This window comes from Lichenostomus cassidix, chromosome 5 (assembly GCF_008360975.1).
Source record: "Lichenostomus cassidix isolate B80296 chromosome 5, HeHo_3.0, whole genome shotgun sequence".
Lineage (NCBI taxonomy): Eukaryota > Metazoa > Chordata > Aves > Passeriformes > Meliphagidae > Lichenostomus > Lichenostomus cassidix.
In genome coordinates this window covers 15,540,822-15,567,553 of record NC_139486.1, presented here as the reverse complement: position 1 = coordinate 15,567,553, position 26,732 = coordinate 15,540,822, and the positions used below count along the sequence as shown (strand labels likewise).

Below are 26,732 nucleotides of genomic sequence, written 5' to 3'. Positions count from 1 at the left end.
TTCTATTTGTTTTTCTGCTCTGTCTGTAAGTGGAGATGTGCGTGACTGTGTGTGATGTAGCCATGTATGGCCCCAAGCCTCCTCAGCCATTATCCATTTCCTGCAGGAAGGGAGTTCCCCACCTCTGGGTGGCTTTGGGGAAACCTCTTGTCTCTGTTCCTCCTTCTCACCCTGTCCTTGGCACAGGCTTCAGCTGCAGTGGGAAGCAGGCAGGAGAAGAGGTGATGCACAGGGGTGTTCCCAGCAAGGACAGAATCTCCTGCCCTCTCTGAGCCCACCTGAAACTGAGGCAGCACCATTCCCACCTGTGGTGAAAAGAGAAGAGTCTGGTTTCAACACCTGTCCTGACTCAGGCTCTAGGGTTAAACCCAGCTCAGAAAACCCAGCTCCTATTTCTCTGAACAGCCACAGTCCAATTTTAGCCTTTGGATCCATGGCAACCAGGCGTGCCGATCAGGAAAAAAGAAGTGATTCATTTCCAGGTTTCGTTTCCCTCGTTGCTTAGATTAAATTTCAGATGAAGCAGTGTAAGATGGTGCTGTCTGCCAGTCCTGGTTAGAGGGACAGCACTGCCATGTGGGTAGGACCTGGGCAAGGGGAGCCTTTCCCTGCAGATACACCCAGCCTCCTACCTGCAGGCACTTTCTGTGACAGGAGGTGGGGGCTGCTCTGCACTAGAAATCAGCCTGGTTAAGTTAGCATACACCTGTGTGTTTATTTGCATTTTCTCTGCCCTGCTGGTGGACCTGAGCCCCTGGGGCTCCATTCCTTCTGAACTCAGAGGCCAAGATGACAGCACTGTGTGAGGTTGTGAAACTGCCCCAAAGCTGTGTTCAGCATGAGTGCTTCAAAGTGACTGGAGATGTCCTTATGACTGGGACTCATGCAGGGAAAAGTCCTGGCTTCTAGACAAGCTTTTAAAAAAATTCCTCTGTCCAAGAAATCAATGTTTTTTTGATAGATTTCCATACATTACAGTTGACCAATTATTTTATCAACTCAAACATCTCTTTCTAATATTAATACCCAGGCAAAAAAATTAGCTAGATTTTTTAATTCAGTTTTTTAAAAATACCTTGACTCTCTTCTGCCTAAGCTTATTATCAAAGAACAGATGAAGGTGAAGATTACTTTGTATCTGCACCTTCAAGATACAAGCTAAAATTAACCCTGACAATGAGCTTTAATTAGACACACACTTAGGATCTCACACAATACAAAAAATGAGGCATTTTTCCATTATCTTATTTCTTTTATCTTCTTTCCCCCTCTTTTCTTTTATATATTTTTTATTTTCCATTTTCTTTTGTCTTATTTCTTCTTTGTTTCTGTTGGTTTTTTGGGGTTTTTTTTTGGGGGGAGTTTTTTTTAAAAATAAATTCCACTGGTGTCATTGGTGGGGCACAATGGCTCCAATAGTTCCACTGGGTCCAATTAAATACTCAGGGGCCACTTATCAATGTTTTTGAATACCTGATGGGATTGAGCCAGACCAATCTTTTTTGCTGTAGTTTATCCATCTTTGAGCAAGAGGGTTGGACTAGATGATCTCCAGATTTCCTTTCAAGTACATCAGCTCTGTGGTGGAGTCACCATCCCTGGAGCTGCTTAAGGAGGGACTGGATGTGGCACTCAGTGCCACCGTGCAGTTTACATGGTGGTGTTCAGGTGTTGGTTGGACTTGATGATTTCAGAGGTCTTTTCAAACCTGATTGATTCTGTGATTTCAGGACCACTGAACACGCTTGAACAATCCCTTGACAGATCTTAGACAAGCTTTTGGGGACGGGGCTGGTTCCCAAATTCAACAAGGGCAAAAGCAGAGCTTTGCCCCAGGGAAGGCAGACCCCTGGCAGCAATCCAGACTGGCACTGCCTGGCTGAGCAGCTCTGTGGGAAACAACCTGTAGGGATGGTGAGCAGCAAGCTGGGCACAGACCCACTGAGGAGAGGCTGTGGGACCAGGATTTGGGCACAGACCCACTGAGGAGAGGCTGTGGGACCAGGATTTGGGCACAGACCCACTGAGGAGAGGCTGTGGGACCAGGATTTGGGCACAGACTCACTGAGGAGAGGCTGTGGGACCAGGGTTTGTTCAGCCAGAGAACAGCTTCAGGGGGAGCACACAGCAACCCCTGGTACCTGCAGGGAGATCATGGAGAAGATGAAGGCAGGCTGTGCTCAGCCCTGCAGGGTGGGAGGACAAGAGGACAAGAGGACAGTGTACACTGAAACCAGAGGGGTTCAGAGTGGGTACGGGGAAGCATTGTCTCCCTGTGAGGACAACAAATGGTGGGACAAGTTGCCAGGAGAGGCTGTGCAATCTCCAGCTTTGGAGATTCTCCAGACTTGTACAGACAAAGCCCTGAGAAACTTGGTCTGGCCTCATGGCTTCACCCAGGGGACTGGAGAAGAGTCCTCCTAGTGTACCTGCCAGCCTGAATGATTTTCTGGCCCCGTGAAAAAGCTCTGCCAGGGACATTGTGGCCACCAGAGCCTTTGGCCCCATGTTCCACTCATGGACACTCAAATCCTTAATGACTCAATGCACAAGTGACTGCCTTGCTTTAGATCTGGACTGGGACATTCTAGGGTCACTCCTCTGTGGTTTAGGGTGCTGATGTAAGGAGCATCACTTAACAAATCGTGAGTGCAGTTTTATACTCTTCAGTTAGTGAAATAATTTGCTTTAGGCGTAAGTGGGACAGCAGTGACGCATAGAAACTTTGCGAGTTCCTTCACAGGTCTGAGCTTCACCCAGATGAAATGTCCTTTTAGTCATTATTTTTGTGGAACTAAGTGGAACGAAGCTAAAATACAGCTGTTTAAAGGTGGATTGTACTGATACAATCTACATTGCCAATTACCTAAAATATAGTTTAGGAGCTCACATAATGTATCTGAGCTCTTGATTCTTTTCTCCTTTTTCAGATATTCTTAGTTAGGAAAGAGGGTAATGTGAAAAACATGGTCCTTGCAGTCCGCCTGCCGGTGCAGAACGAGGCTCCTGGTGTGCTGGAGTACAACATTAAAGAAGAAAAATCAAGTAAGGTCTTTACATTTTTTGGTCTTGCTCTGGTTATTGTACTGAGTCTTCTTGTGATCACCAATATTTATGTAATCTCACCTGCACTGAGCAGGCTCCTCTTGTGGCCAGCAGCAGATCTTGCTTTTATGATGTAGTTCAGTTAATATTTCCTGCAGCTGCTTTACCTCAGCTCCCCTGTGGTTCTGCACCTTCTGTTATCGTTTACAGACTCACAACAGGGAAATAAAGCACCTCCAGATGAGGAGGCCAGCCCTTTGATCGAGTGAGGGGAGCTGCCTTTCACCAGGTGGAAGTCCTGAGGAAAGTGGAAAGCATTGGCAGACTGAGCCTTGTTAACTCACTGACTCTGTCTCTCTTTAAGCCACTGAATTTGGGGGTCAGCAGTCATCTGACATTTGCTACATTGCCTTTCCATGCACATCGTACAGTCACACTGAACAAGTTACTCCCAAGCTGTTTGTTTTCAAAGCCAAGCAGGGAAGCAGGTGGGTCTCACAGCTGGTGGTAAAGGTGCTGCTCCCAGTTGGATAGCTGAGTCTGCCATGAGCAAGTGAAAATTAACCCAGGGCACAGTCAGCCAGCTCTAATGCAGCCTTCAGTGTAAATGGATGTGTAAGGCATATGATTTCCACTTTCAAATGAATGTTTGTAAACACCTGGATTTTAGGACAGTCATAGAAACACGCACTCAAAAGAGTTCATACAAATAACTTCACACTATTTATTTATCTGAACACATCTAACTCCTCTGTCACTGAGCTCTGTCCCAAAGGCAGCTCCCCAGAGAAACTGTTTTATTCTCTGCTAAAACAATTGTGTTTCTGCAGATCAATGTTGCAACAGTTCTTTCCCCCTGTTCAAATTAATTTTGACAGTTGCTCAAATTAAGTTTTTCCTTCTCCTGTGCTTCTTTGTGTACCTCTGCATTGTAAACAGACTTTAAAGCCAGAGGGACAACTGAACCTCTTCAGAAGTTCTAATCTCAAGCCCAGACCACAGGCTGCCACAGCATTGCTCCTGCACAGGGCACAGCTGCCTGTCTGGCTCCTGCATCCCCCAGGAAGCTTTCCCTCTCATCTGCCTGCTCCTGGGAGCAGCCAGCTCAGAGATGTTCAGTGCTCAGTGCTCCTGTGTGAGAGCAGGAATAGCAAACCTTTTGCCACAACTTCAGGTGTTCAATTAAGAGTACAAGGGCAAGGGTTAGCTGCAGGGTAGGGAAACCTTTTCCTTATTTAGCTATTTGAACTTGACCTAGGACTTAGATTTTGCATGGTGGGGAATTGCTTTTTCATGAATCAAGCCCTTTGGATAAAAGTTAAAAAATCAAATCCTGCCATCATAAAAAAATGTCATTTATAGAAATGTTACTTCTTGACTCATGTCCTGTGCCATAAAATCTGATTTGTTTGAGGACAGGCAAAATAAAATGTAGTACAAAAATGTCACTGAGCTAGCCTACCTCAAGAGACTTTTCTGCCATACTTTTCAGACTTGCTTGCTTTTTTAAATTTATCACTAACTTAATGCAAAAGTTGTATTGGGAGACAAGCTTTTTGGTAGAAATGAGAATTAAATCAGTTTCCACCATTTTCATACAAGTTGCAAAGTAAATGGAGAAGAATAATTAAAATTCAGCTCTCATTCATAAAGCAGGAGAGCTGCCCTCACGTGCAGCAATCCCAGCAGCTGTGAGGCTCATGCATTCCTATGGTGCATATTCACATTATTTTTAGCTTGAGTTCTGCCAGTGTTGAGTGTCAGTTGGTAGAAAGCCTCTCAGTTCTTCATCCTACACTATTTTGACAAGAACACACTGGATACAGATGTGGTCACTCTTTTGCTTCTTTTCTCATTAAGGGTAAGTACCCTGGCTTATAAGTTCAAAATAAATTGAATTGAATTCTTGTAAATAAAGCCAAAGGACTGTATCTAAGTGCAAGGGGAGATGATAAATCTTCTGTGTCACAGAGTAATCTAATACCTTATGTAATTAATTAAATAATTAATACTTTAGCTTTTTAACCATGTTACTCCACTGCTTTCTAAACTTTTTTCAGAAATAAAATTTAAGGTTTTCCAAATGCTTTAAAAAGAATTTAGAAATTGAGATTCCTTGGCTGGTAACCTGGTACATCTGGATTGCCTCAGGTTAATGATGTCCTTCACTCATCCCTGGTATTCTGTGAGTGTCAGGGTGGGAGACCTCTGAGCACCCCCAGAGATGCTCTCTTGCTGTGGAATGCAAGTTGCAAGTTCAGTGTTGGACTCCTGAAAATGCATAAAACACCCCAGCTGCATAGCCTGAGGGCCACTGTGGACAGGCAGGGTTTTTCCAGACATCTGTTCTTTAACTTCAGAAAATCCCTCTTTCCTTTCTGAGCTGACACATAAGCAATGGTCTGTGTGACATGCCCCACAGAGAGCTGTTTGTCCCTTTCTGAGAGCTGGCTCCTCCCAAAGGTTTTGAAGAATTAGGAACAAATTCTTCTTGTTACCTCATTTGAACTTGTTAGGCTCCACACAGATGATGCATTCAGATGTAAACTGAAATCTGAATTTGCCTAGACAGATATCATTCTGATTTTATGGAGAGGCTTCCTTCAGTCAAAATTCAAGTTGCAACCCAGCAAAATTCAAGTTGCAACCAGCTTACTATTTTGAAGCACCTTGCCAGCTGTTTCTTGTCCTTGGCTGTTTGTAGAGCCATTCTCATTCCTTCCTACTTTTCAGATAGCATCTGAGGAGGCTTTCCCTGGTATCATGATGATGGTACAGAGGTTGTTGCCCAGCCCCTGGGTTTTGTATAGAGATGGCCATTCAATGAAGTACAAAAAACCCTCAGAAGCCTCTTAGCATTGTGCTGCCAAATAATAGTGGTTCATTGTTTTACTTTTTAAGTGGAAATCCCCAAAGAGCCCCCTAGGTAAGAGAATCAAGAAATGAAACCTCTTTCCTTTTTTTTTTTTTTCTGTTGTGGGAAATTTTCACCTCTTCTGTGAAGTAGCCCTTATGTAGAACAGGAGAATGGATTTAAAAATTTTTCTTCTGATTTTTCTTTTTGGTTGTAATTCCTCCAGACACAAGAAAGCTAAATCCTGGTGACATCAGTAGCTATAGTAGAGACCAAACAGCAGATGCCAGGTACCACATGGTTCATCAGAAAGTTGAGAAACCTGTCATGTTTCAGTGCCTTGGATGTCTCTGGTTTTAAGCTCAACCTAAAGGATCCCTTACATCTTATTCAAAACAGTGGAAATCTCCCAGACCTAAAGCTTGTTACAAGTTTTCTACCATTTAGAGATGCAGTGCTGGAAGCTGCCTCTCAATCTCTGCTAAAATCTCAACTACTTTGTGCACTTTCTGTTCTGAAAGTCACCCCTTATTTCTGCTTCATTCCATGATGGAGCCTCAGCCTCACAAGCTGAGCACCTCTTCCTCAGCTGACTCCTGCCCTTGGATCTTCTCAGCAAACTGGTGACAACCTCAGGCCCTAATTCCCCCTCCTCTCCATGTATATTGTCAGAAGTTATCCTACTGACTTCAGCTCTAGTGTAACAGTATTAAAAAGGAAAGAATCAGACGTTTGAAGTAAATGCAAATTTCTGATGCAACATATAATGAGGGCTTGGAAGAAGCATCTGAGTACAATAGACTGTGTGGTGCAAGCAGTGACAGTAGCTTTTACTTTCACAAAGAGTTATGAAGACACCTGCCAGAGGGGTAAAGTCCTTTAATACAGGAATGCTCTAGCACCAGAAACTGAGGTTAATGTTTTCTTTCTTTCTGGGAAATTTAGGGAACAATGGCCAAAAATAATTTGATTTCACAAAACACATGTGTTGATCACATACTTCTCAGGAGTCTTTTACATGTGCTTTGGTGTGGAATGTGTAGTAATTGTTTTCCAAGCTCTTCTGTACAGGAAAAAAAAAAGAGGATGTGATTCCTTTCTAAGGAAGCAAAATGGGACTAACAGAAGCATCTGCAATTTCACTGAATAAATAACACATTGTTTGTAATATTTGATTATTTTTTAACAGACATAATAATAAAATTGATTTGCCAAGTCCGTCCTGAACTCTTCAGGTTGATGTCCTAAGGGGTTTGAGGCTGGCCTTATCCTGCCTTGGCTGCCCATCCCCTGTAATCATGGTCCTGCCTCCCCCATTGCTGCAACTGGCTTTGCTCACTTGGAGGTGTATTTTCTGGAGGCAGCTAATGAGCCCATCCTGTGGAGTTGCTGTCCTTGTTCCTTATTTAAGCTGTACCTGCGGGGGACAATCTGCCACCAGACATAACTGTTCAGAAACATCTTTTACAACACATGGGGCCCAGGCTGGGTTGAGCCCCCCCCAAAATCGTTGAGTGAACAGCTGAAGGAGGGGTTTGAAGAGAAGTCTTGTGTGGGGTGTGGTTATTTTATTTATCAGAGGAAAATTGTGAGATTTAAACTAAAAATCTCCGTACTCTGACCCTCCCAGCTTCTCTGGAGACCAGCTCTGAATGAGCTGGAGTATAACAAAGGTCCTGAAATAACCTTAGCAAAATCAAATACGAAAACCAAACTAAAATATCTCCAAGTAATACAAAAATGTCTGGAACACGATTAATTCCTTCTTTGAAGGATGAGACACGGTGCCATTGGACACAGTAGCTTATACTCAATTTCTGGTTTATGGACAGCAGCTGCACTCCAGGCTATGTGGTATGAGCTTGTGGTAAGGACCCACAATATACCTTGAAAGAAAAGGTGCAGGCAATTACTGCACCCCAAAGCAGTTTCAGAGCAATCACTGAGTGTTGCTGTAAAATTGCAACTCTGGTGGCAAAAACGATGTTGATAAAGAAATCCAATGTCTGCCCTGGTCACCTTATTTGACCTTTCTTAAAGTCACACTGAGCCCAGGAAGTGCAGACTGGAGTTTGATAGGAAATGCTTGAGACAGTGGGGATTTAGGGAAGGATAACAACTCAAATAAAACACACAGCAGCTGGTTAACCTGCCTGGTTAATTGTCTAACTGCTTTTACCTGTTTGCCATGAAGGTTTACAAGGATCTGACCACTTTGTAGATCCACTAGTGAACATCTGCCAGTGAACTCTGTCCATCAGGACAGAGAGAAGAGTCACACCAGGTACAGAGGCAGCAGGAAGGCAGGCCTTGCTGGGGAGGCCAAACAGAAATTGAGATGAGCAAAGATGTTCCTTTCCATGCTGGATGTTAGGAAATGTGAAATCAACTGGAAAAGATTACTTAAGGGCTAAGATTTCACGATCTACTTCCTTGCCTTAATGATCCCAAATAGGTGCAGTGTAAAGATGTGAAAGCAAGCTTTATTCTCAAAGTAACTTCATCAGTCATTACAGAATCACTTCAGTCACTTCAACACTGCTATTCCTCCTTCCCAAGTGCATATGGGAAAAAACCTCCAGTTTTTTATTGTAGAATAATGCCATTTGCACAGGATAAAAAGGACATGTGCAGTCATTCTGACTGTCCTGTAACAGTAACAGATGGTAATTAAACGACAGTAATCAGGCAGCAGCATGTTTACAGAGGGGCATTAGAGCAACAGGACCATGGACTTCGTTCATCTTTGCAGGCTTAGCTCTAAGCAAAGCTGCTGAAAGCCCTGGTCTTTACATCTCAGCCAGCCTGAGGTGAGGCCTGTGGCATGCCTGGCATGATGGCAGAGCTCAGATATGAAGGAGACAAATTCCTGCCTGTGTCCCTGCATGGGTCAGTGGGTCCCAGTGCTGTGTGAGGACACTCACTCACAGGGCAGGGAAGAGGAGGCAGATTGAGTAAGAACAACTCAGCCGATGATCTCTGTTGGCTCAAACCCTTTCAGATGCTGACAATGGACTTGCCTCTGCACTCTGCTGGCACCCCAGCCAATATGGCCAAATATGGTCATTTATGGCAGATTTCCCTGTTTAATTTTGTTAATGTTTATTTTAATACATAATGCCAAGGCTGGATTAACAAACTCAGAGACTAAAGTACATGCTGCTAACATGTCACAGAATGGTCAGGTGGTATTTTCCCACGTGAATGACATTGAAGTTCTGCACAAATGAGGTAATGGGAAAAAATAGGAGGATAGCTTTGTTACTGCAGCCTGCTTACAATTTAGCTCCTTTAACGAGAGTGGCCAGTGGTGCACATGAACTTTGTGATATGAATATTTTTGTAGAAGTGTTGACAGCTCTTGCAATAGCTTCCTCAGTTTTGCAAGTCTTTTTGCTAACACTCTGCCTCCTGGAATTAGGAAGTAGAGTGAAGATAGAATTTTTTTTTTCCCAGAAAGAAAAGTAACTATCACAAATGCAGAGAAAAACCTTAACATTTTGGAAATACTCAGAAAACACAGGAATACAACCTATAAGAAGACAATCTGCCAGTTTAAAATTAATTTTAATTGCATTTATTTTGGATGCCTTCTGAACTAGAATGAAGATGGAAGAGGTAGAAATCTGTGGTATAGGCTGAGGTCAGAAAGATGGGATCTTTCACTTAATAGTGAAAAAGTGAATAAACTGATGGCATACCTGACCCTGACTTCTAAGATGAAGACATTTATTTGGGTAGCATTTGCAGATTCTCATGGGAGGGTTTGAAGTCTGGGCTGGATGAAGCCTTGAGTGACTTGGTTTGACCTCATGGATGGCCCTGGTTTTAGAAGGTTTTGGGCTAGAGACCTCCTGGTGTCCCTGCCAGCCGGAGGGATCCCATGAGAGGCAACCAGCCAGAAATACTGAGTCAGGCTGTGGGCAAGCTCAGGGCAGACAGCAGTTCTCAGAGAGGATTTCTCAGTAGGGCAGCAAAAGCACTTCTCATTCTCTAAGGGCCAAGTTCTTGGAGAACTACTGCTAAGATTTACAGAGGGATAGTGGTGAAAAAAATAAATAAACCAAATATTTTCTGTACTAGTGTGTCACCTGCGATTTCCCCAAAACCCATAACCTTCCTTGCTTTGGCTTCTTCTCCCTTTGTGTATAAGACAGAATGTGCTCAGTTTATTTAATCAGTGCTAATTTGCACTTAACCCATATCAGGTACCTCAACGTACTTCAAAATGCCAAGTAATGCCCCATAGAGGTCATCATATGCACCTAGGCATGTTGGAGAGCTGAGCTTGCTGCAGGCTGAAATAGACTTTGTAATGTGCAATTAACAGCCCAGCAATGCTCCTGGACTGTCGCACAGGTGTTAAAGGGAAATTTCAATTGGTGTGGGACAATCCAAGGAGAAAATGTGCATTTCATCCATCCCAGGCCGAACCCCTCAAAATAATCTCTGGCTCATCAGACTGTATGCAGAAGGGCCCATCAGAAAGTATATTTGGTTACGTCTGTTATCACTGTAATGGTACCACAGTTCTTTTTCAAATGGTCACTTTAAACAAAACAGTTGGCCTCCTTCAGTGGAAGCCCTGCAGCTTTCAACACCGGAAAGAAGAACTCTTAATTCTGTAAACTAAGGCATGAAAGCAGAGTAGGACTATTTATAGCATTGATTTCCTCTGAATAGATGAGAGGCTGAACTTGACATTACAGAGTGAAAAGATCAAGGTGGTGTTTTTTGGGTTTGGGGTTTTGTGGGGGTTTTTAGATAACTGATCCTGCCATTCAGTGATAAAGCAAAGAGGGAACTGACTTGGCAGCCACCTCATGAACTTCCCTGGAGACTTGTATACAGGCAGGGGGATCATTAAGCATCTTCAAATTCACTACAGAATATGACTTCACTGAATATATATTTATGTATATAAGACAAAAACATGAGTAGTCCCAGGAACTAAGTAGTTAAGTTACTACACCCTCATGGGTACAAGTAAAGTGGATGGAAAATGGTGTGGGCCTTGTCCTGAGGGAAGGAAAGAGTCAGGTTGGATGTGAGTCCAGGCTGTAACTTTGTGCTGACACTGCTCTCATAAGAAGAGCTCTTTCCACTCCTCCTCTATCAGTAGCACGTGTCCATGCCCTGCAGCTCCTGTGGTCCCTGTATTTCTGTGCCTCATGCAAGTTATGGCTGGGAAGGAGTGAGCAGTTTGGATGTAGGGATGTGAAAGCAGGACAGTGTGGTGGGGCATTGCTTCCCTAGAGGTGTTACCATGTGCTGGATGATGTGAAATAAACTCTGGAAAGGAGAAGAAAGTGCTAAGGGACTGGAGGGGTGACTTTGGGATGGGTTGGTGGCAGACTGGAGAGAGAGGTCTGAGAACAAGCTGGAAAGGGCCAGCAGGTGACCAACGATGGGCTCACAGCCTGCAGTGCTGAATAGCTGTGAGCCTCCAGTGTGTTCTAGGCTGACCACAGAGGCAGGAGCCCATCAGAGCTGCTTTATGGTGCCAGGAGAGGAGGCTGCAGGCAGGGCAAAAGCACTGTTGGGATGGGTGGGAAGTCAGTGCAAAACTGTGGCCAAATTGCCTCATAGCAGCCAGCCTTCCAGAGGAAGAGCATTGCTAGCAGCAGGAAGACGAGCTGCCCTTTCCCTTCCCTGCCAAGCTGAATTCAGCTGACTTTTCTGAAGGAAGGCACCTATTTTACAAGCTGAGGGCTGAAGCACAGGTTGCTGAAGGGGCTTGGCCAGCTGTGCATCACCAGCCCTGAACAAGCCCAGCTCCTGGCCAGCCCTGTATTTCCTGGGCTGCAGAGAGACCTTTTGCTTGCCGAGCTCTTGACAGTGTTCAGCACTGAGGTATCAACACAGGTATTCAGACTTCTTCTGTATGCTTTTTGTATAGCCTGTCAGGCAGCTCTGCTGCTGTACCGTGTGGAGAGTCAATTTTTCCAATTTACTTAAGAGGAATGTTTTCCTTTATTGTTGCATGATGGAGCATGTGATTGAGGCAAAGTAAGAAACTGTTGTCAGCTCTGAGCCTGACAAGCCCGAAAAAAGAAGAAATGTGCTGGAAAAAATAACAAGTTATCAACACCCTTGGGACAGAAGATCCCTCTTCCCTTCTTTCCCCAAAACTGACTGATTCCATCTCAATTAAGCAAGTGATACATTTCAGCAGCAAAACTTGTCCAAGACTACTTTTTTTTCAAGGATTAGCAAATTGATGATGAAAAGTTTGTGTATTTTTAGCAGGGGAGACTGGAAAAGCAGAATATGTAGTTAACCTTAAGATTCACATTTTAAGGAGTTTAATTGTGCATAAGGAGGCCTCTGGGCATGCAGCTCATCTCCTGTTTTCCTCGGAGTAAAGAACTCTTTTCAGGGTGGCAGACACCTTGCTGTTAAGAAGAATAGGCTGATGAATGTTGTCTCTTAATGTGGCTCCTGTTGCTGCCTGTAAGATGTGAAGCTACCCTAGTTACCTTCAGCTTAGCCTCTCTCAGACACAGATAACAATCTGCCTGCATCACCCAGGGCTCTGCATGGGCTAATTTCCCGTTTGTGCATGATTCTCATTAGTGAGAAAAGTCGACCATCACCTACGCAGCTTCTTGGCATGAAAAACCTCCCACTGAGCAATTTGGTTCCATGGCATGGGCAGCTCTGCCCCAGCCCTGACCTTCAGCTCTGCAAGTGCTGTTTTGCTGCTGCTTCCTGCTGGATCTCATCTGCCTCCACAGGCAGCACCAGGCCAAAGGCCACCTCTGTGTGGGCTGTAATAAGGACACAGGAGACATTATCTTTGTCTATCTGCTGTCTGTGGTTTGATTTGAGATAAGGCACTGAATGATTTCTAGTCCCCTAAGGATGTCTAACCTAGACATCTTCACAAGATCAGTCTGTCTGCCAAGGATGAGTTCTTCATTATCCACATCACTGTTAACCCTGAAAATTGGGTTAGAATCAAGGAGCTCCCCTTCAGCAGACTGCTGGGAACTGGAAGCCCAGAATTTTGGTTTAGCAAGAACAGTGACCACGGGCTTGGGGGATATTGTAAAACACAGTATGAGGACACATTTTATAACCTGTTGTGCAAGTCCATAATTTCTCTTCTATGAGAAGAGAATGCAGACATGCACAAGGAAAGCAGAAAGTCTCACCAAGTCCTGCTCATTTGAGCTGGGTTCCACATCCCTTTGACACACTGCTTATTTTAAAACATAAAACACTTGTGCAGCTGCTTTTTTGAGATGTAACCGTGCCAGGTTTCTGTGTGGTTTGCAAGCTGTTTTGGAAACATTCTGGTTGCTTATAGCGGGTAGCTTTATTCTTTTTTTTTTTTTTAAGCTCTCATCCTTAAGAGTTACGTCCCCTCTCTCCATACAAACACTTTCATTTTTATTCTAAGCTTTTAACTGATGGGATTGTAGGGAAAGCCTGTTGGAAAGAAGCCCTCAGGGTCCTGTTAGCTTTGTTAATCCTTACTTTGGCTTTTTTTTCTTTTTTTTTTTGCTTTATTTTTCACTCCCAAGAGGCATAATGCAGAATCTGTGTGTAATCAGAGCTAGAGACTATGCGTGCTGTTCTAGGATAATATTGTCTTACCCTGCTTTGCTTAGTACCTTGAACACAACCCAAAAAGCTTACTGGCTTTAAAACAGCTACTCTAAATCAGTACCCATAATACAAGTGCCCTTGTCTCCGTGGCTAAACTGAAACAAATTATAATTTTGTCCTTGGACAGTGTTTGCTATCTGAAGATCTTACAGAGCTTAATGAACAACAATTTAGATTTGTAAATGAGGTAAATAAGATACTGTTCGAAGTGGAATGAGGGCATTAAGGACCTCATGCTTTGATCTTTGAGTAGGACCCTCAAAGTCAGTGACAGTACAATCTATCCCACTGAGAGGCAGGAAACAGAAGAGCTTCTTTCACCAGGCTGACAGCTAGGTGGGATTACAATTCTAAGCAGCAGAAGTGCAATGTTTTTCCTTTTTCTATCCACCCTTTTGACCTCTGCCATGTCAGAAGGGGTTATTCCTTTTCATCACTCACCCTTGGCAATTGTCTTATTTGGAAAGGCTTTTCTTCCTGGAAGTCTCTCCCACAGAATATAATTCTGAATATTGGATGGCTTCCCTTAAAACACTCAGCAAAGTTCCTTTTTCTGTATGAATAACCTCAATGCTATGATACTTCATGATGTATCTCAGACCCAGAGAAATAAACTTTTCTCCAAAGTAAATGGAGAAAAATGTGTTTTAATAAAATGCATCTGTGTGATAGGATACATTTTTCTTGTAAGGATTGATTCTCTAGATTATCCATATAACCTGGAGATTGTTGCTACAAACTAAATCCCCAGAATTTCAAATCATAGCATTGTTTCCTGTTACATGAGGCACAGGGGAGACCCCTATATATCTGAATGCTTCATTTGCTTCACAAAGTTTTACCGAAGAAATCTGCCTTTTGAGAGTAACTTACAAGTATCTATATGCAGTTTGTCTTGTCAGCCATGTGCCTCAGCCCTGACAGTTTAAATGGGCAGCTGGGCAGCATAAACCTTGTAATGCCATTGTAATGTTCGAGTGGATGCTGAATGACTTGCAAAAATGTGACTTCTCCAGCAATGATCCCAACTCTTGCTCAGCTGCTTACTGCAGGAGCCACATTGATATAATGTGTTATCCTACTCCCCTGGGTGTCCCTGGGGGCCCTCTCAGTCCTCAGTGTTTCAGAGAGGCCATGGTTTCCTCTCTTATTCCTGCAAAAACAGACCCCATGTGGCTACATCTCAAACTCCAGCTGTATCTCATATTGACGTCTGGACCTGGGAATTCCCCTGAGAAGAAGCTCTGGATCTCCCCAGCCTCTGGCTGAAGAAACAGTGGAATTTCCACAGACTTTAAGGTGTTTATTCCATACCTGGAAAGGGAATATGGGGTTGAGGATCTAACAAGTAAGGCAAGGGCTTTGAAACTTAACAGCTGCTCTCCAGCGTGAGCTCTGCTCCTAATCTCTGAAATAGCTGCAGTGCTATTCACATGGATACCTTTAAGGAAAGCACGGAGGAGCTGTGACACTTTTAGCAGAGTTGACTGTGCTTGCAGTACCTGTGAGAGGCACCCTCTCATCCCCTGCTGAAACACTGATTGCAATGAGGAGGAAACAGGGCAACAAAATGCCTTTAACACATTCCTGCTCAAGCATCCTGCAGCAGAGACAATGAGACCAGGCAGCACCAGGGTTTTATGCTGAATTAAAGGCATAAAATCTCAGTGGACACCAAGGTGCTGCCCATCTTCTTGGGTGGATGAGGATAAACCGAAGCACAGTGGAGTGGACAAGACCCCTGTGGCTGTTAGGTGTGAGGACAGCTCTCTTTCTTAGCAGCAGAATACATGCATGGGGTAGAGGGGAGCAGTCATCTCTACTGAATGTCCCTTCTACTCAGCCCCAGCTTGAGAAGAGTACAAAAGCTTGTGATTTGCGTCTTCTTTAACAACATTTTGTTCTGCACAACATGATTATATTTAGTGAAGAACATAGTTTAAAAACAGATTTCTTTTATATTCTAGAACCAGGCTCATTAACACTTTATCACTTTCATAATTCATTAGTTCTAATTTCCCAGGAACTGCCATGAGTAGTGACTTTTTTCATTATAGCCAGAAAGATTAAGCTCTGTAGGAGGCCTTAAAATTGAAATCCTTTGAGAAAGCATGAGTTGGATGCACAACAGGAGACTCAGGCAGAAGTTCAAACCAGGGAAGTTTCAGCCCTTCCTTGATGAGGTAAAAGACCAGAAACAACTGGCAGTTAAGCAAAGAATCACTAGGAAAAACAAGAAAGATGAAACAGACATAGGTTGACCAGGAAAGTCTAGAATTGTGCAACCAAAACCGAAACAACAGTTTAGACATCCCGTGGAAGAAACAGAGGCATAAGATTACAGAATAAATAAAAAGGCCTTGAGAAGAGAAAACAGATAAACAGTGGCAGTGTTTTACAAGAACACAGCACTAGAAGGCCACACAGTACCATCCACAAGGTCACCAAGAAATAACACAAGAAACAATGCTAGAGACAGATAGTAGGAACTTCCAAACAAAAATGTTGCAGAAAGCAATCATAATCACAATAAGGGCTTCTACCAATGAAGTCTAAATTTCCCTTCTTTAGCAACATCCAGCTGAAGCTCTTTTTCTTAATACCATGATGAGCCAAGTGCATGAATAAGGGCCAGAACTGGAGAACTGAAACAATAACCTGGAGGAATTATGTCACACTGTCACACATTCCTGCAATGCACAGCAGGTAGGACAAGCACAGTGTGTCATGACAGACACAACAACCTCAGCACTGGGGCTAGAGGAGTCACTGTGGCTCTCCATTAAAATACCCAGGGCTCATTCCCCAGTGGCAGGAAACTGCTAACCTGCAACAGCTAGAAATGGCAGTGTCTGGGATTATGAATTTTGGTTGCCTCTGCCTTGGAGTGATCCCATCTTCTTAGTGAGGTTTAGTCACTGAGGGTAGCAGAAGAGCAGCAAAGCTTACTTTTGTGCTGCTTACTGCAAAGGTCATGGCAACTGTGGTATCAAACCAGAGACTTTTATTAAAATTGGGAAACACCTTTTGTCAGGAAACTATGGATTTATAATCTGAAAGTAGAAATAGAAAATTGGAATCACACACATAATGATAAATCTCACTGTTTCTCAGAACCTGGAAAAATGAGAACATCTAAGCACATTCAAGCAGGGCTTCTGAGGATGGTTCTGTTCTCAGTGGTCCTCTGTCAACATAACTGCTGCAGGATAAGGAATTCATGTATTTGAATTCAGATGTCTCTGAAGGATTACACATATACCAAAACCAAATGAAAAACCAAGTGGGTAGGACTAACAGTGCCACTAGAGAAGAAGCTGAAGTAATTGAGTCCCATGAGCCTGTGTAAGCAGTAAGATGGAAATTGGCTTGGTTTGTCCATGTGACCAGAACAATGGAACTAGCAAACACAGTTCTGTGGGGGAAAAGTGAAGAGGAAAGGAAGGCAGAATGCTCTGGAACAGTGTGACTCAAAGACATCTGCGTGGAGAAATGATGGGGAGATCCAAAGGTTAAAGGGAGCATGAATTCAGATTCCAATCAGTGCCTAAATCTGACACGCTTCAGAGCACACTGGTGTTTTAAAGGGGAAGATGAGACAATCATAAATATATATAACAGTTCATAAACTTGCCATGTTCTGTTCACTTACTGAGTTGCCAAAGGACACAAAAACACAGTATGCTCACCAATGAACTACTAATTCATGTTGCTAATGCTTCTGTCACCCATTAAAAAAATTCAATTAATTCTTATCTCTTTGTTTCAGACTACTCAAAATTGCCCATTGATCTACACATTTCCCCTTTTATTTCCTGAAGGTGACATTTTTCTATGGGCTTCTAAATATCAGGTAAAACTCAATATGCTGTGGCAATATGTTTGGCTCACAGAATCCAGCCTATTTTTGCTCTTGCTTTTGATCATATTCTTGACCTTCTGGCCCTGTTACAGTGAGATGTAGATATTTCCTTGCTCTTCAGGTGCTCTGGGTCTAGTTTTATGAGCCAAAGAAAGGTGAATTTTGTCTCTGCAGTTTTCATCAGGATTACAGCAGTCTGGCAGATAGATGTCTGCTTGTAGAGTCTGCAAAAGTCATGAGTTCCTATAAATGGCAGCGTCACGATCCCTCCCTAAGCAGCAGTTCTCATGTCAATGAAATGTCCCCAGCTACCCACAACACACCTACAGCCAGAGAAAATCACCTCTTCCTAATTGTCTTCTCAGGGAAGGGTGCCTTGAAGGCAACAGTGGCTCTGGGGGAGAGAAATATTGTCCACAACAGTCAGCAGAGCCCTTTTAGCTATACAAAATTGCTATTTTCTGTGTCTTTCCAAGAATCAGAAACATGCAGCAGGATGCACATAATAGTCTCCACAGATGAATGGCAACCATTCCCACAAGAGATGTTCCTGTATCAAACCCATCATCTGCCATCCAAAAGAAAAACATTTCTTATCAGTGATGCCTGCTGGTGTCAGCAGGTGTCTAGACAAAAGCAGGTTAAGAGAAAAGTATCAAAATTTCTTGAGGAAAGTATTCCCCACAGGAGTTTGCAAGGCTTCCCCCATGGGTGCTGTGCTGGGAGCAGATCCAAGTAGCCATGGCAGTCCTGTGCAGGCTGCTTGACATGGCCACTGTTCAGAATAAATTTTGGGCTGAGCAGTGGTCCTGATGCTGTTAATACCTCGAGTAATGACCCATCTAAAGCACTATTCTTACTATTCTTCCATCTGTTCTTACTTGTTTGCAGGCTGCCCAAAAATGTCCCAGGAGAGCTGTGGGTCTCTGTACAATGAATTCCAGCCTGCTGAGAAATATGCTTAGTTTTGTTACCTTTTGTGACCTCCAAGTGCAGGGACAGTCCTATTTATATATACCACCTGCTGAAAACTTCTGTCCTTAAGCTTCAGCAGCTTTTTGTACCTAGTCTTCTTCAGCTATATAATTCCTGGTGATTTGGGGTGTTTTATGCTATTTAACTGTGTATGTGAGGAGAAGTAGCTTTGCAGTGGCAAGGCACTTTTATGTGGAAACTCCTGACACAGAGGGGCATGGACTAATATTATTTTGTCTAACATTCAAACTCCCAAGTGGCAGAGCTTCCTGGCACAGAAACAATCAATAGTCCCAATTCAAGCAATTTCTTCATATATGTGAACGTGTATAGGTGCAGCCTGCTCCCTTATGGATACCTGCAACTCAGAATGCCAAAGTGAACATGTGGTTCTTAACAGGAAAAAAAAACTCCCTTAAAATCATCATGTGTACAAAGGGCTTTATTTAATTGTTGGAGATTTGAGTGAGTTCAGACTCTTGGGTTTTGGTTCATTCCCCAGAACAGGACTGGGTTTTGTCTTTATTTTTGTTTCCTGTGTCAGAACTGCAAAGCAGATGGGTTTCATAGTACAGAAATTGTTTATGGTAGATGTTTAATGAAAATTAATGGCTGAAACGTGATTCTTATTGTGGAAAAGAAAAAACTCGGCAAACATGATTTTTCCAGTTGTGAGAGAAAAGTGAGGGAAAGGGATGATTTTGCTTGAAGCATGTTTTAAATTCCACATTGTAGTCTGGTATGGATGCATACATTAAGGTTAAGCTCTTCTTGCTGATCCAACATAAATTGATGCTGGGAATGACTTTTGAGGATTACATGGCCTTTGTCTCTTTTAAAAATGCCTACATTGGTGTATTCAGTCCAAGATAGCAACCTGCATGGCCTGGGCTAGAACAAAGGGAGAAGTAAAAGGAGGAAATGCCTTGTTTGGGGAATGAGATATGAACCTGAACAGGAGACAATCTTGAGCGTTTCCTTCCAGGGATTATCTGCTGGCTGGAGGACAAGAGCCAGCGCAGAGAGGTGCAGGAGAGGAGAGCCAGGTGGATGTCTCCTTCCTGTAGGTGCTGGATGCCCTGCTTTGCAGAGGAAAAGCCACCAGGCAGGCATGGCAAGGGGCTGGAGATGGTTGACAGGGCTGTGAATCACAGCTCACTGGGGAAGCTGACTCACAGCCGCTGAGCTTTGTGTCCACAGCTCTGAACAGTGTGAAGGAAGATGCACAGCGCCTGTGGGCAGTGCCACGGGGGAGGGAGCTGGTGCTGCTCCCCAGGGACTCCCAGCACACTCTTGAGGCAGCTCTGGAGTGCAGCTCTGGGGGTGGCAATTCACCACAAGTCAGTGCGCATTTCTGAGAATCCACTGCAGATTGCCTTACCCTTGAGGTGGTGTGTTGTGCACAAACAGGCACAGACAGCTTGTGAGACTATAAAGCTGGAACAAAGATGGACACATCTCTCCTGCACATCCAGGTCTTTGCCTTAGATTATCGGTCGGTAAAACTTTCTCCACCGAACAGTGAATTTTTTCTAGTTTAAAAGCCAAAAGCTCTCTAATAACATGTGAGATTTGGGCTATGCAATGTCCAAATGCATGTGGTTATAAAGGTCATCTTGAAGAGCTCTGCAATATGGTGTGGTTTGTATTTTGCCACTTAAAGGAGTGCAGTCACTGAATAACACAATGGGAGGGAGAAGACAGAAGAGATACAAATGGGCTGTGCTCACACTGCCTGTGTGACCCAGGTCAGAGCCCACACACATAGTAATGAAACAGTAATTTCTATTTTTTTTCTTCAAAGCACTTTGTCCATCCAGACCAAACCAGATTCCAGCATGGAGAGTCACAAGGTCAGCCCCGTATGTATTGCAGATATGCACGTCATTAGAGACAGATGGGCTTGTAACAATCCCTTTGGAAGTGACCTGGGAGTTTTTTTCTTCCCATTGTTTCTATTAGTGTCACAACAATTGGATATCTTGAGCTAAGTTTTCAGAAAGCTTGGCTGATGTATTTCTTCTCTAGTGTCTCCCTGAAGAGTCTTCTTGTATTTGGCCACCTGAAGCCAGTTCTTTACACTTCTTCGTATTAGTCCATGCAATTACTGGACAGTCACAGACCACACGATGTGTGAGCCAGACCTTCCTGCTTTTTTATCATATAGCTCAAAGAAAACAGTTGCTGACTATCTTTTCTGTTTTTCACCAGTTCTGTACCTGGAAGGATCTGTCCTTGTATTTGAGGATGTTTTCAAACTGATTGCCTTCTACTGTGTCAGCAGGTGAGTTGGATTCACTGCTTCCATGGTGCAGCCATTTTGCCCTCCCCTCTGGTCTGCCCTTCCCCAGTACCCAGTCCCAGTACAGACCCCTCTGTTTCCTCTGCTACCCTCCAACCTGACAGACCAGGAGGTATATCAGATGATTGTATCTACAGTGGGGCCAGATCACCCAGTTTCTCGCACCAAAAGCACAGCTGTCCCTGCAGCTGGCAGTTCTGTCCAGAGGGCTGCTTTCACAAAGAACAGAGGCGCAGAACTGAGGCCTGGAGGGCAGGGAAGAAGAAGGGCCCCAGGTTAACAATTTATGTAAAGCAGCTTTAAGCATACACACACACACCCCTGGCAGCAACTTAGCAAACCTACCAATGGACTGCTGCCTGTGGGAGACTCCAAGCCCTTAGTCAATTATGGGGAATCTGTCAAGGAAAGTAGTCCTGGAGCAATGCAAGTTCTTTAGCCAAAATTAAAAATGAAAACAAAATTTTTGTTTTCTCAGCACAGAACTACCAGCGATAGTGGGTACTGAGATTGGAAAGACCTGTAAGGTCATTTTCACTAGTGCAAGATTTGATCAGCAGCTGGTGAGCCCCTTTGTGTATTTAAACCCCTGGGTCTGCAGCCTCCTCTAACCTGTGTCCTTGTGCCTTGCACACAGCAGTGACAGCTCCACAACCTTCTCACCCCATCCCTACTGCAGCAGGCCTGCTTGTGAGCTGATTGTAGACTTTTGACCTCCTCTATATAAACTTACATGACTCTCAAAGCAGTTATTTCCTTTTAAGAGGAGAAAGCAGATTCAGGATATGTTTACAATGCAGTCCCATTAGTCACTTGGTTTGGTCACACAGTAGGAATAGTATATTTGGGGCAGGATATGGTGTGCTGCAGCCTACCCAGCCAGTCATGTTCCCACTATTCTGAGGGCTGCTTCTGCAGCCAGCTGAGTTCAACACTGCTGGGCCACCACTCCTACCTGCATGCAAGAGGCCATGCTCTGCCTCACCCTCATCAGTGAACAGACATTTAGCCAGCTAGATGTGTATAGACCCTATAGAATGGACATAAATTAACCCCTGGGCCCATGTAAAGATTTCTGTCTAACCAAAGCAAAGAACAGCCCAAATGCAAAATGGAATTGGGCATTTCTAGTTAAATGGCTGGTGACAGAGAAAATATGCTTGCTTCTGCTTTCCTGCACAAAGGATCATGGCTGGAGTAAAAATCTCAGAAATAAAGAAAGAAAGAAAAGCTCTTCTATTAGTTCCTGTTATAGATGTTATTTCTGAGTGTTGAAGACACATTCAGAAGGTTCGTGTGATTTCCCAGGTCACTGTCAAAAGACAAGATAAAAAGGGAATAATTTTCTAAGAGAAGCAGGTAATAAAAAGACACTGACCTACCATTTGCTGACAGCTCATGGGAGCTCTGTGATGGTGAATGTAGAGGCCTGTTCTCAGAGATGTAGTAAGTTGTCTATGAATAGCTGAAAACAGCTTTTTAGGGCAGACAGGATCTTCTCAAAACAAATTTTGGCTTGGATATATTATCTGCCTGGAGGTAACAGGTGACTTGGTGGCTGGTCTGCAAGCTGTTGCCCCATTAATAAAACCAGGTTGGTTTTTTTCTATTAGGGCAATGTCTTAATATTTCCTGATTTTTTAATGTATTTTTCTTTATAAAAAAATTAAAGGGAAAAAAAAGAAAATAAGGGAGGGAGCTATTCATGCATATAAAAATAGCAAAGAAAGCAGAAGGTCCCTGGACCCTCTTCCTCTTTTAAACCTGATATCTGCCATGAAAAATAATAAGCTAGAGATCACACCAGTTTATGTCAGTGTGACAACAGAGTGCTCATCGGTGCACAGAGAACCCCTGGAGTAAGCAATACATCAGTAAGGTATGTATCTGTTAATAAGGTCCAAAATAGGCTCCCTGCATTCATCTGTCAACAGATAGGGCCTACCCAGGTCATGTGCATTTTTGGGATGTGCATTTGTGTAGCAGACCTCCTACTCATAAGGTCAGGTTTGTCTATAATAATTCCTTGTACCATGTAGAACACTGTGTGAAACCTTTTATGTGTAAAATGATCCTGCACCATTCCTTGCTATCTTTTAGGGACTGGCTTTTCTAGTCATCGTTAGAATGGGAATTGAGGCAAGAACAGGTTTAGCAAATTGTCACTGGCGAAGAGGCAAACCTGAACAGTTCACTGTCAGACCAAGTGCTCTGTTAAATTGCTTGTGACTTGGGGTGTGTTTCAGTGAAACCCAGCTAAGACCCTCTGGGAAACCCTGTCTTTTTTTCAGTAGAAATACAGCATCTTTCCAGAAACCAAGTACTCAGAAGTCTGAGAGTGAAGAATAGAGGGATATGTGTTTTCTCAGTGTCATGCAGCACTTCACCACCATCTATCCCTTCACCCAGGGGTTACACTTTCCCACACAGGGTCTTCCTTCCCTAATCCTTCTGTGCCTTGCCATGTACCCATGCCTTACACTTACACAGATTTTTAAAAGAGAAAGCAGGGTAGTGAGAGAGGTCTAAACAGAAAGAAAAAAGACTTCAAATCCTTTCCACCCCCAAAAGATTGGCTTTTCTTATTAAAATAATTAGCACTTGCAACACCTCACTTTTCATGGGAAGATTTTTCAACCCTTGTGGCTTCCCCTGAGGTGAGAGGCATTCCTGCTGTTTTCAGAGTGCAGAGCCAAGACACAGTGATTGAGTCAGTGCTATGGCATGGAGCATCACCACAGAAACTGATGAACTTTTGAGAAATCAGAGTAACCCAGGCCAGCACAATGTCCATGGTTCATTACCAGCCACAACTTTGCAGATCAGGGCTGAAATTGTGAGCCAATCCAATCACTAAAACCAAGTGAAGTCTGGAGTTCCTAACAATTGTGGGGTTTAGCCTTTTGCTGTTTTTTCATTCTTGTTTCTTTCTACAGGGATTTGCTGCCCTTTACCCTGAAGCTGCCACAAGCAATATTAGAAGCCAGTAGCTTTCAAGACCTTGAAATTATCTCTAGTCTGGGGATAGGTAAGTCTCTCAATGCAGTCAGATTTTCACTTGGACTTGTGAGAACAATGATGCCTTGCACAGACATAATACAACTGGAAGATAGATGAACTATTGTCTTTGGAATAGCTAAGGAGGTCTGGATGCAAGAGGAAGATGTTTATGATCTTGATGGTCATAGAAGGAAGCTAACAAAAAGGCCCCTTTGGCCATAAACCTCCATCTGGGTCTCTGTCCAAGCTGTGGTACCTACAGTCTGTGTAAGCCATGGCTTTCACCAGCTAAAGTGCAGCACTGCCTCTCAGGATAACTCACACACATTGGAAGTAGCTGGCGTCTGAGCTTCTGTGGAAAACACAGCTCTATGGAAAACACCTTTGCAACTTCTCCTTCTGATGTGTGGGGGCAATGCTGATGGAAGGGTGATATTTTTGAATTTTGATATTTCTTCTTCCTCCTGCAGGATTTCTAGTTGGTAGAGAAATGTCTGTTGTCCTAGCATGTTCTCTCACCTCACTCGAATCACCTGCAAAAAGGAACATTATTTTTAGTGACAGCACCAAACAAGCACATTTTAGATGAGATGTATAAAGTTTTAGAGATAGGAAAAGCAGTTCTGTTAACTAAATGAGGTCTCCTTTCTATTCCTTTCTGTTTAACACACTCCACTTGAGACAGCTACTCCATTTAGCCACTTCCATGCTCCTTGGTTTTTCAGTTTTCCCTCAGGTGTTGCAAACAGCCGAACAATGGAGAAAATTGAAGAGTTAACTCACTTGGAGATACTTATTAGAACACTCTGAGCCTTTAGGTATCTATTTGTGGATCTTCTGCATCATACCTCTGAGAAGGCATGGGCAAACCCCACTGGTTTCAGTTCAGGCAGCTTCGTTGAATTTGACCAACAGATTTGCCTCTAACACTTTCAGCATCCTCTATTTTGAGTATGTTCCAGTTTGTCAAAGCATCCTTGAATATGGGTGTCCAGCCAGCTCTTATTGCTTGTAAAAAAGTACTTTGCAACTTGAGATAACAAGTGGCAAACTTAATTTTTTATAGCAAGTCTAAAAATTTGGATTAAAATGTAGGAAGTGTATCATGAATCTGCAACCTTCAGTCTAATTTGAGCCAGCAGAGGCTATCTTGATCCAGGCAACAGTTTCCAGCAGCTTCTGAAAGGAGAGATTAGTTAAAGCACAAGCACCAAAGCAATATTGATTGTAGTCTTTTTCCTCCTCTCCTGTACTGGTGGTCATAAAAGTAGTGAGGAACTTTATTTGTCATGGAAATTTGTCATTTTGTATCAGGACAGTTTCTGACAACAGAAGAAAACCTGCCATTGTGAGCAGTCTTCCTGGGAAATGATGCTAGCTTCCTGAAGTGCCATGCTCTCTTAGTAGAGTCAAACAGGCTCAGCTGCTGACTGATGCTGTTTATTGCTTCCTGAAACAAAATTTTGCGCATACAAATGGGTACACACAAAGTAAGTGCTGCCCAAAGTGACACTTCCAAAGGAAACATATCATTGTCTGAAATCCTCATATATTGCTTTGTATTTATTTCAAGGTAATATGGGGATAGAAGTAAGATGTCTATCTGCAAGCTGAATTGTCCCACAAAGGATCTGACTGTTCTGTATGCTGTCACAGAGGATGTACTGCAGGGCCTCTAGTCCTGAACTCTCTGGCACAGAAGTTATTTTAGCAGGAGGATTAGCATGATTGCACTGCACAAAGGGCACATCACAGACATGCCAAAGACACCAAGAACTGCTTAATTAATCCCTGCCAGAGTGGAAGCTAAGGGAAGATCCAGGACAGCAATGGGAAATGATCAAACAGCCTTCCCTGCAGTGTGAGACAGTGTGGCTGTGCTGGGAAATGCCTGCTCTGTAGCAGCCGTGTAACCTGGTAGGACCACATCATCTGTTCCTTCACAGCCTGAGTGGAGCATTGCATTGTCATCACAGTGCCTTATCCTGACCACTACTGAGAAAAATTACCAACTTCCCCTTTGTACATTGGTTTACTCACCATTTCCTCAGCCCATGGCACTTCATAGAATTGTATTCTGACCTAAAGCAACTTCCACTGTCCTGCATTTGCTGATACCCTGTAGAGTTGAAGAGCTTAGGGAAAATGGTACCCCAGCCAGTCTCAGATGTGAGGGGGTTGGCAGCATGGTGCTGGTATGTGCAGTTGCATCTGCACATCTACTCCCAGATTCTGTTGTCAAGAGTGCTGTTGTTCCTGGCAACACTTTTATTTTAAGCTTTTTTGTTCTCCTCCCTCTCAGAGTAAGAAATCAGACAATAAAGCTGTTTTAATGTCAGTCACTGCAAGAAAACATGCAGATGTGCTTATAAAGCTGAATTTGCCATGGACACTAGCCTAGGCTGCAAGAGGCTAAATAGGCAATTTTATCCTGATGGGAGTAGACTGTCTTTTAGCTCACCTCTTGAACTGAGAGCTTGTACCCCATGCTTGGCACTGAGGGTCATTTCACGTGTGCATCCCCATCCATCCTCTCTTGGGCCCAGCATGTGATGCTTTGGCAGGGAGCCTGGCCTAACACAAAGCACAGGGCAGGGTTCAGACATCATGTGGCAGCCCCGTCGTGTCCCCTGAAATCCACATAGAAGAGTGTGCAATCAGTAGCAGGTCTCTGTTCAGGGACCAAGCATGCTAAAATAGTTATTTAGTTATCTGTATTATTGCTTTTCCAGGATTTCCCATCTTTCCCTTGTCCCGAAATCTGTGGGCATCTATACAGTCCTCACCCCATGAATACCTGCAGAGGTTGATATCCTTTTCCTTGGTCAGAACATACGAGCTTTGCTGGATTCTGTCTCCTGATGCTTTCAGTAGCGGACCTTGGATCAGCAGGGCCCTAATATTGATTGAAAGCAATCAGACTGGTGAGGCAGATTTGAAACCTCACCTTTGGGGAGAGGGAAAAAGGTTAGATGTGACACTGAATCTATTCAAAAAGTATACTAATAATTTGTAATTTTTAAAAAACAGTTATTGAAAGACAAATTATGACAGATTTCTGACAGAAATGACTACATGCA

At 43.5% G+C, this 26,732-nt stretch overlaps 1 protein-coding gene across 2 annotated transcripts in view; it reads left to right on the top strand.

Annotated features, from left to right (window-relative positions):
* RIN3 (Ras and Rab interactor 3) overlaps positions 1-26,732 on the top strand; it is a 65,167-nt gene that overhangs the window by 18,654 nt on the left and 19,781 nt on the right. For both annotated transcript variants that reach the window (XM_085061520.1, XM_085061521.1), the window contains exons 3-5: positions 2,931-3,045; positions 20,562-20,634; positions 23,589-23,680. In XM_085061520.1, the coding sequence (XP_084917646.1) occupies positions 2,931-3,045; positions 20,562-20,634; positions 23,589-23,680 (280 nt within the window). The remainder of the gene's footprint in view (positions 1-2,930; positions 3,046-20,561; positions 20,635-23,588; positions 23,681-26,732) is intronic.